Source organism: Equus quagga, chromosome 3 (assembly GCF_021613505.1).
Source record: "Equus quagga isolate Etosha38 chromosome 3, UCLA_HA_Equagga_1.0, whole genome shotgun sequence".
NCBI classification, from domain to species: domain Eukaryota; kingdom Metazoa; phylum Chordata; class Mammalia; order Perissodactyla; family Equidae; genus Equus; species Equus quagga.
This window is the reverse complement of record NC_060269.1, coordinates 95,945,030-95,955,072: the sequence shown is the minus strand read 5'-3', so window position 1 is coordinate 95,955,072 and position 10,043 is coordinate 95,945,030. Positions and strand designations below refer to the sequence as shown.

Sequence of the window (10,043 nt, the reverse complement as noted above, 5' to 3'; positions counted from 1 at the left end):
ATCTTTTAATGTGCTTACTGACCATTTGCATATCTTCTTTGGAGAAACGTCTATTCAAGTCCTTTGCCTATTTTTTAACTGGGTCTTTTGTCTTTTTGTTGTTGAGTGGCAGGAGTTTTTTTCTTAATATATTCTGGATATTATATTCTTATCAGATATAAGATTTGCAAATATTTCTCCCATTTTGTGGGTTGTTTTTTCATCTCTTGATTGTGACCTTTGATGCACAATAGTTTGTAATTTTTATGAAGTCCAATTTATCTACTTTTTCTTTTGGTGCCACTGTTTTGGTGCTATATTTAGGAAACCATTATCAAATTCAAGTTATACAGATTTGCTCCTATGTTTTCTTCTGAGAGTTTTATAGTTTTAGCTCTTAAATTTTAGTCTTTACTCCACTTTTGAGTTGATTTTTGTATATGGAATAAGGTAAGGGTCCAACTTCATTCTTTTGCATTTAGATATCCGATTTTCCCTGCACCATTTACTGAAGAGACTATTCTTTCCTCATTGAATGGTCTTTGCACCTTTGTCAAAAATCAATTGACCACAGGTGTGAGGGTTTATTTCTAGGCTCTTAATTCTATTCCATTGGTCTATGTAGACAGTTTTGATCATCGTAGCTTTGTAATAAGTTTCAAAATAAGGAAATGTGAGTCCTCCAACTTTGTCTTCTTTTTCAAGATTGTTTTGGCTAATTTTGGTCCCTTAATCCAAAATTCCATATGAATTTTAGGATGGGTTTTTCTATTTCTGCAAAAAGCACTACTGGGATTTTGATAAGAATTACATTGGATCAGTATATCACTTTGAGTAGTACCATCATCTTGATATTAAATCTTCTAATCCATGAACGCGAGATGTTTTTCCATTTATTTAGGTCTTAACCTTTCTTATTTTTTAGTTTAATAATATAAAGTTATTTTGTTCTAAGTATCATTTTAGCTGAACCCCACAATTTTTGAAATTTTCATGTTTACTTTTTAATTTTCATTTTGATATCTTCCCTGACCCGTGAATTATTTGTTTTGTTTTATTTTCAAATATGATTTTATTATTGGCATTTAACTCAGTTGCACTGTGATCAGGGAATATGGGTTAAATGACACCAACTCAGAGATGTGTTAAAACTTGTTTATGAACTTGCAAATATAATGTTTCATATGTTCTTGAGAAGAATGTGTTTTCTGTTATTGTTGGATGCAAAGTTCCACATATGTCTGCTCGCCTTAAATCCTTTGTCCTCACCAATTTTTTTGGTCTGTTTGATTTATTACTGAGAGTTGTATTAAAATCTTCCCATTAGGATAGTGTATTAATCAATTTCTCTTTCTAGGCCTATCAATTTTCCTTTTTATATTTTAACCTATATTATTAAGTTTAGAATTGTATATCTCTATCTAGTGTGTATGTGTGTGTGTGAATTGAATCTTTTATGATTTTGCATAATATTTTTAATAATCTTTATATATCTATAATGATCTTTTTTGCCTTAAAGTCTATTCTGTCTGATAGTGTCCTTTGATGCACAATAGTTTGTAATATTTATGAAGTCCAATTTATCTATTTTTTCTTTTGTTGGTTAATAGCTTAACCAAAAGGTTTCTGTTGGTTACAATTGGCCTGGTATATCTTTCTTTAATTAATATATTCATCCTTTCCTCAACTAAATAAAATAATTCAGTATTTCAGATAAATTCTTTTTGTTGATCTTCACTAATTAGACTTTATTATTATTTTATAGAACCAACTTTTTTTAAAAGAAAGTCTACATATTTATAATTTTTTGTTCAACAGTCCATCTGACTGCTCAGTATTCATTTTGGGATCATTTCCCTTTTATCTGAAGTGCACCCTTTAGAATTTTCTTTACTTGTGGTCTGTTGATAAGTTCTGCCAGTTTTTGTTTTTCTGAAAATGTTTTTGAGCCATATTATTGAAAGATAGTTTTGCTAAGTATACAGTTCTAAATAGACAGTTGTTTTCACACAAATTTTGATGATTTTACTGTCTTTGGCTTCTATCATTGCTTTAGAAGTTAGCTTGTAGTTTACTTTTTGTTCCTTTGTAAGTAATCTATCTTTTCTATCTGGCCACTTTTAATGTCAGCTATTTGTCTTTTGTATTTCTGGTGAAATGCTAACTGAGATTTTATTTTTATATCTCTTACTTGGAGTCCATTTTCTTCCTGAAACTGAGGATTTGTATCTTTAATCAAGTCTGGAAAATTCTCAGCTATTATCTCTTAACTTATTGCCTCTCTCCCATTCTCTCTCCCATCCTCTTATGGAAATACGATTAGAAGTATGTTAGGACACCATCTTTGGGCTGAGCTGTGGTAGAGATTTTGGGGGCAGCTGACCTGCAGCCTGTGAGCCCCACACTGCCTCCTGTGGAAGTCTAAGCCAGCTGTGTAGCTTTCTCCCTTTGTCTCATAACCATGTCCACCAAAGAGGACGCTAATTCATTGACATTGCTTCTGGGAAATCAGAACCGAGCAAGACTGTGGTAGATGGAGGTGCTATCCCAGCATTCATTTCTCTGTTGGCATCTCCCCATGCTCCCATCAGTGAACAAGCTGTATGGACTCTAGGAAACACTGCAGGTGATAGTTCTGTTTTCTGAGACCTGGTTATCAAGTATGGTACAGTTGACCCACTGTTGGCTCTTGCAGCTCCTAAGATGTCATCTTTAGCATATGGTAATCTTAGGTAATCTTATCTGGACAATTTCAAATCTTTGTTGCAACGAGAAGTCTGCACTCCCGTTAGATGTGGTTGAGCAAATTCTTCCTACTTTACTTTGTCTCCTGCATCACGATGATCCAGAAGTATTAGATACCTCCTGGGCCATTTCCCACCTTACTGAGGGTCCAAAGGAATAGATTGAAATGGTCATGAAAACAGGAATTGTGCCCCAATTTATGAAGCTTCTAGGAGCTACTGAATTGCCAATTGTGACTCCTGCGCTAAGAGCTGTAGGAAATATTGCCACTGGGACAGATGAACAGATTCAGGTTGTAATAGACGTAGAAGCACGTAGTTGTCTTTCCTAGGCTGCTAATGAACCTCAAAACTAACATTCAGAAGGAAGCTATGTGGACAATGTCAAACATCACAGCTGGCCGCCAGCACCAGATACAGCAAGTTGAGAATCATGGATTAGTGCCATTCCTTGCTGGTGTTCTCTTTAAGGCAGACTTTAAGACATAAAACTGTATGGGCTGTGATCAACCATGCAAGTGGCAGAACAGTTGGACGGATTGTATACCTCATTCACTGGGGCATAATAGAACCACTGTTGAAACTCTAAAACGTGAAAGATAACCAAAATTATTCTGGTTATTCTGGACGCCGTTTCAAATATCTTCAGGCTGCTGAGAAACTAAGTGAAACTGAGAAACTTAGTATAATGATTGAAGAATGTGGAGGTTTGGACAAAATTGAAACTCTGCAAAACCATGAAAATTAGTCTGTGTACAAAGCTTCATTCAGCTGGATGGAGAAGTATTTTTCTGTAGGGGAAGAGAAAGTTCAAAATGTAGTGCCAGAAACGACCTCTGAAGGCTACATTCCAAGTTCAGGCTGGCGCTCCCGCACTTTTAGATTGTACAGCTGAGGCATAAGGTTGGTTGCTGTATACTATGTTTAGTATAAATTTGTCTTACTGTTTCTCTACTAAGAACTCTTTAAATGTGGTTTGTTACTATAGCATTTTTTACAATGAAACTCCACTTGAACAGTTCCAAACTGTACATACTGCATGAAGCTTCCCCTCTCCAAGGATTTCTTATTTCTGTATGGAATTGCATATCTTGCACTGTCCTGTGAGTAAAAATTAAATTCCACCCTTTTCTTTACTTAAAAAAAGTGTATGTTAGGTTTTCTCATTCTTTACTCCATATGTTCATGTCTCTTCTCTTCCCTATTTTCTATTTCTTTACCTCTATGTGCTGTATCCTGGGCATTTAAAGCTGTCTCTAGTTTACTAATTCTCTCTTGAGCTGGTCTAATCTATTGTTTAACCATTCCACAGAGTTTTAAATTGCAATGATTATAGTTTTCATTTCTGTAAGTTCTATTTGGTTCTTTTTCAGATCTATCTTTAAAAAATAGTTTCTTGTACTTTGTTCATATTTCCAGTTCCCTCTATTTCCTAAATGCATTAAACATGCTTATTTTATGTACATAAACATATATTTATACATAACTAACCATATTTATTTATGTTCTGTATCCAAACATCCAATACATAAAGTCCCTGAAGATCTGATTCTGTTCTTTGTTGGTTCGGCTGTGTCTTAGTCATTGTGCCTTGTGTCCTCAGGTGAGCACATGTCCACTGTGAATTTGTCTGTAGAAATTCTGTGAGAACTGGCCTGAGAGGCGCTTGTCTAGCCTCACTGTAGTCCTGCAGGGATGACTGTGACACTCTGTCCAGATGCCAAGGGTTTCTGCCAATCCAAGACCATGCTATAATTTCTCAGCTTAAAGTTCTGTTGTTTTGTTGTTCAAATGCTTTTTTTCTGGAAAGTACCATGAACTAAGTATTGCTGAGTACATAGTAAAAGGCTACAGAGACATTAATTAGTCTTTGAGTGGGAAAGATGCGGTAATCGTGTTCGGCAACCCTGCTATGGCTATATTTGAGTAATCCTATTTGGAAATGAAGTGGTCACACTACCAGGCAATAAGGCTCGAAAAACACCTGGAACATCATCATCCTCACTCTTCAATAACATCTACTCATTAGATTACTACATGTAACACATTTTATCTTTGTGTTGCAAAAGAGAAAGAGAGAGAGAATGAGAGATTCCCTGAGTAATGACTATAATCAAGGTAGGAAATGTGGTGAAATAAAAAGAATCTTAGTTATCTGCTACCAGATTTGGAGTCAAAATCACTACCTGGAGCAAATATCAAATTGTGAGAATGCAAAAGTCATGAAACTAGGTGGTTTCTTATTAATTCAGGCAGTAAACACTAGAAACTAACTACCAAGGTGACAAGGATCAAGCCTGTTTTATTCTCCTTTGCGTCCCTAGAGCCCAGCATGGCCATCACAGACAATATTTGCTGAATGAGTACCAACTGTGGCGTGCCAGGCACAGTAGTAGAAGCAAGATGGACATGATCCTGACCCTCTGTCTTATGGAAAAACTCTACTTCCTCAAAGCAATAAAAGCTTGAATTGGCAACCAAGCAAACTAATATCAAAGATATTATCAGAGAGAGTAATAAAAAGATAAAAAAATTAAAAACAACTAATCAGGCTCCTTATAATGATTTCATTTGTAGTTTTCTCCATTGACTGACTCGTGTAACAACGCTGTGAAGTAGGCAGGGCAAATATTACTATCCCCAGTTCACAGCTGAGATAATAGTAACTCTCGGCAGTAATTGAGGGATTCTTAACTGCCAGCCCTGTGTTAAGGACTTTACAGTCCTTATCTCATCGAATCCCCCAATAAGCTTATAGGCAGACACTATTATTTCCCCCATTTTCAGACTAGGAAATCAATGAACCTAAAAAACGTTTAAGTAACTGTGCCCCGTGGTGCATAAGTAAGTGGCAGGGCCAGGATTCATCTCAGGCGGTGGGACTCCAGGGCTCTCCACTGAGCAGAAAAGGTGGCTGAACACACACAGCAAGTGAAGATGCTGGAACTAGTACCAGTCAGGGCACTTCAATACTATCCTGATGTTTAATAGATTCCCAAAGGTGAAGCTAATTTATTCCGGGAGAGTTTGAAGATGAGAAGGCTCGTCTTTAAATGACCACAAAAATTATCCCACCATATGGGACAATTTAACTACCGCGATAATTTTTTTTTCTTTTTTTTTATTGAGTTAATGATAGGTTACAATCTTGTGAAATTTCAGTTGTACATTAATGTTTGTCAGTCATGTTGTAGGTGCACCACTTCACCCTTTGTGCCCACGCCCCACCCCACCTTTCCCCTGGTATCCACTAAACTGTTCTTAGTCCATAATTTTAAATTCCTCATATGAGTGGAGTCATACACAGATTATCCTTCTCTCGCTGGCTTATTTCACTTAACATAATTCCCTCAAGGTCCATCCATGTTATTGCAAATGGAATGATTTTGTTCTGTTTTACAGCTGAGTAGTATTCCATTGTATATATGTACCACATCTTCTTTATCCATTTGTCTGTTGCTGGGCACTTAGGTTGCTTCCATGTCTTGGCTATTGTAAATAATGCTGCAATAAACATTGGGGTGCATAGGACTTTTGGGATTGCTGACTTCAAGCTCTTTGGATAAATACCCAGTAGTGGGATGGCTGGATCGTATGGTAGTTCTATTTTTAATTTTTTGAGGAATCTCCATACTGTTTTCCATAGTGGCTGCACCAGTTTGCATTCCCACCAGCAGTGTATGAGGGTTCCTTTTTCTCTGCAACCTCTCCAACATTTGTTACTATTAGTTTTAGATATTTTTGTCATTCTAATGGGTGTAAGGTGATATCTTAGTGTAGTTTTGATTTGCATTTCCCTGATGATCAGCGATGATGAGCATCTTTTCATGTGCCTGTTGGTCATCAGTATATCTTCTTTGGAGAAATGTCTGTTCATGTCTCCAGCCCATTTTTTGATTGGGTTGTTTGATGTTTTGTTGTTGAGTTGTACCGCGATAATTTTGAGACGGGAGAATGCTAGGCTGCTGTTTCCTCTGGCAGCAACGCTTAATATTTAAATCAGGAATACACAGAAGTAGCAAGAGAACTTGGCAAAACCAAAACGCATCCTAATGCGTCCACATTTACGTGGGCATCTGCATATCAGGGGCCAACCGGATGGTAATTTCACTGCTGAAGTGAGTGGAGGCAAAAGAATCAAATAACGCGGGAGCTGGAAGGGACTGTGGACACCAGCTGGTGGGTGATTAGACAGATACCAACGAGCCGCCCTCGATTCACAGAAGCGGTGCGGCCCAGGGAGTTCCAAGACCTCCAGGAAAACAGTCCTGGCTAAAAGGCCTTTCCACCATTAGAAATCAGTCTATTCCTTTCCCTCCGTCTCTACTCTCTTTCTCTTGCTACCTCTCCGGCTGCCGTCTTCCTTTCTTTCTTTCAACAAACATCTTTTGAAACGACAGTAAGCCAAAAAAGCATGGTCCAGCCTACGGTCAATTTCAATGGGAAGATGAACCCGCCTTCCCAGTCCGTTAAAATGTAGTTACACCAATAACCCGATCCTTCGCCCTTTCCCGGCTACCGGGCGTCGGAGAAGGCTAGGGTGCGCCCGGGGATGGGCGGCGCCGGGGCGCCCCCGGGCTGCCTGATCCCCGGGAAAAGCCGGGCTGTGCAGGGGGCGCCCCGCCGCTCCGTACCCCAGGGCGAGTCTGGGCAGCTCACAGCTACTCGGTCTCCTAGCGACCCGAGTGGCCGGGAACACACACCACCCAAGGCGAGGCTGGCAGCCAGGCCCACCATGGCTGACCACAGGCGGCTGCTCCGGCCAGCGGCACTGGACCGGGCACCGGGAGGCATGAACCGCAGGCCCCGGTAAGCGCGCCGCGCCCGGGCGACGGAGCATCCCGTGGGGGCCGCGCGGGGGCGCCTGGACCCGGTGCTGGCTGGGGCTGGGGCTGGGGCTGGTGCCGGGGCGGGGGAGGGCTGACGGCCAGGGAGGACCGGGCTATAGGGCCTGCCTGCCTTTCCTCCTCAAGGTCCGCGGCATCTAAGTGATTATAATATAAAAGAACGAGCGCCTCAAGCTCCTCATCGCAGATACTTTTCTCGGTTATCCTCGCAACTCCCCAGGGGATGTGGATTAATATACCTATTCCAAGGGGCTGGCGCAGCGGTTGAGTGCACACGTTCTGCTTTGCCGGCTCCTGGTTCGGTGGTTTGGATCCTGGGTGCGGACATGGCGCCGCTTGGCATGCTATGCTGTGGCAGGCGTCCCACATGTAAAGTAGAGGAAGATGGGCACGGATGTTAGCTCAGGGCCAGTCTTCCTCAGCAAAAGGAGGATTGGCAGCAGCTAGCCCACGGCTAATCTTCCTCGAAACAAAAACAAAAACAAAAACCTATTCCAGACAGGAAACTGATGGCCACAGAGTCCTCCGTGGAAACTGAAGTAGCCTCGACCCATCCTTCTCTGGGTTAGTCAACTGGATCCCTGCATCTGGTGTGAGGGGTGTGCTGCACCTGGAACCTTTGGCCACCCAGTTGGTGACGGTGGCCAGGGAGTTAGTTACTGGCACATATATGCACTGTATACGTTAGCAGTTATGAACGCTTTGAGAATCTTCCCGCCCCCTCAATTTTCAAACTGTTTATTTAAAAATAATTGTAGACTCCCAAGAAGGTGCAAAAGTAGTGCAGAAGTCCCATGTACCCTTCCCCCAGCTGCTTCCAGTGCTACCATCTTACCTAACTATAGTACATTACCAAAGCAGGACATCAACATTTGCATAATATTTAACTAGGCTGTAAACCTTACTTGGATTTCATCAGTTTTTACTTGCACTTGAGTGTGTGTGTTGTCAACTTTAAAATAAAATATCCAGTTAGTTTGCCAGCACAGTGAGTCTATTCAGCAATAGCCAGAGGAACTGCAACTGGGGAACTGCAAGCTATGGCAGACCATAGGCAAATCCAGAAAACAAAACAGGGGGTGCTGGCTTTTATAGAGAAAAAGGGGGAGCTGGGAGGGGCTGTTCTAAAGGAATGTTCGTTGGAGGAAAGTAAGAATTCAGAGTGAGCTGAGCTGTGGCGCTTCTGATTGGCTAGGCTGTTGCAGGGCAAGGAGAAAACCTTCCTTCCTCTTGCTGGTGTAGTAAAGTATGATAGTTGCACTTTCTGCCTCAAATTGTAAAGCTGTGACCAATGGAGTGTGTGTGTGTGTGAGAGAGAGAGCTCCTGCTACAGGGCTTCCTGACTCCATTTTAAATGAGGTTTCTGTTTATTAATTTTCACACTGTATAGTTCTGTAAAATTTTGTCATATGTATGCAGCAAGATACAAACTGTTTCATCACAAAGGAAACACTTCTTGCTACCCCTTTATTGTCACTCTCCGCACCCTCCCTCCCCCCGCCACCTTGGCAACCACTCATTTTGTTCTCTATTTCAATAGTTTTGTTCTTTCAAGAATGTTAGATAAATAGAATAATACAGTATACAACCTTTTGAGATTGGCTCTTTTTCACCCAGCATGAAACACTTGAGATCTATCCAAGATGTTGTGTCTCTATAGTTTTTTCATTTTTATAGCTTAGTAGTATTCCACGTATGGCTATACCACAATTTGTGTATCCATTTACCTGTTGAAAGACCTTCAGGCTGTTTCTGGTTTTTGGCTATTGTGTATAAAGCTGCTGTGAATATTTGTGTACAGGTTTTTGTGTGAACAGAAATTTTTATTTCTTTAGGATAAATGCCCGATACTCTTTCATTATTTTTTTTTTTTGTTAAAGATTGGCACCTGAGCTAACATATGTTGCAAATCTTGTTTTTTTCTTCTTCTTCATTTCCCCACAGCCCCCCAGCACATAGTTGTATTTTCTAGTTGTAGGTCCTTCTGGTGGTGCTATGTGGGACGCCACCCGAGCATGGCTTGATGAGCAGTGCTGGGTCCACGCCCAGGATCCGAACCAGCAAAACCCTGGGCTGCCGAAGCAGAGTGCGTGAACTTAACCACTCGGCCACAGGACCAGCTCTTCTTTCATAATTCTTAAAGTGGGAAATAATCATGTATTGTTTACTAGTGGCTGTGAAAATAGTAAATGTGTAGAAAAAATGTTTTCAGTTTTATTTTCTAGGTCAAGTAAAAATTTTTCATGAACTTGAGAAAATGCAGAGAGGTAAGTCGAAGAGCTCTGAGAGGCCATGTAGGGTAGCGGGAAGCCCTCCCTCTGGCCTGGTCGCCTTGTTCACCTCTCAGAACTCAGTTTCCTCAGTGAAAAGTGAGGAAGGTAGACTAGATTTCCTTCAGGGTTTCTGCCAGCTCTAACATTCCATGAGGCTTGAGCTGGCTGCCATACATTCCCCAGTTTGAGTTGTATGACTG

The 10,043-nt window shown here is 40.7% G+C and overlaps 1 protein-coding gene and 1 pseudogene across 1 annotated transcript in view; both read left to right on the top strand.

Moving 5' to 3' along the window:
* Window positions 1-2,466: 2,466 nt before the first annotated feature.
* LOC124236798 (importin subunit alpha-1-like) lies at window positions 2,467-3,625 on the top strand (annotated as a pseudogene).
* A 3,746-nt stretch (window positions 3,626-7,371) lies between these two features.
* FAM47E (family with sequence similarity 47 member E) overlaps window positions 7,372-10,043 on the top strand; it is a 30,611-nt gene continuing 27,939 nt past the window's right edge. Inside the window, exon 1 of the mRNA XM_046655933.1 lies at window positions 7,372-7,532. Within this exon, the coding sequence (XP_046511889.1) occupies window positions 7,459-7,532 (74 nt within the window). The 5' untranslated portion in view covers window positions 7,372-7,458. The remainder of the gene's footprint in view (window positions 7,533-10,043) is intronic.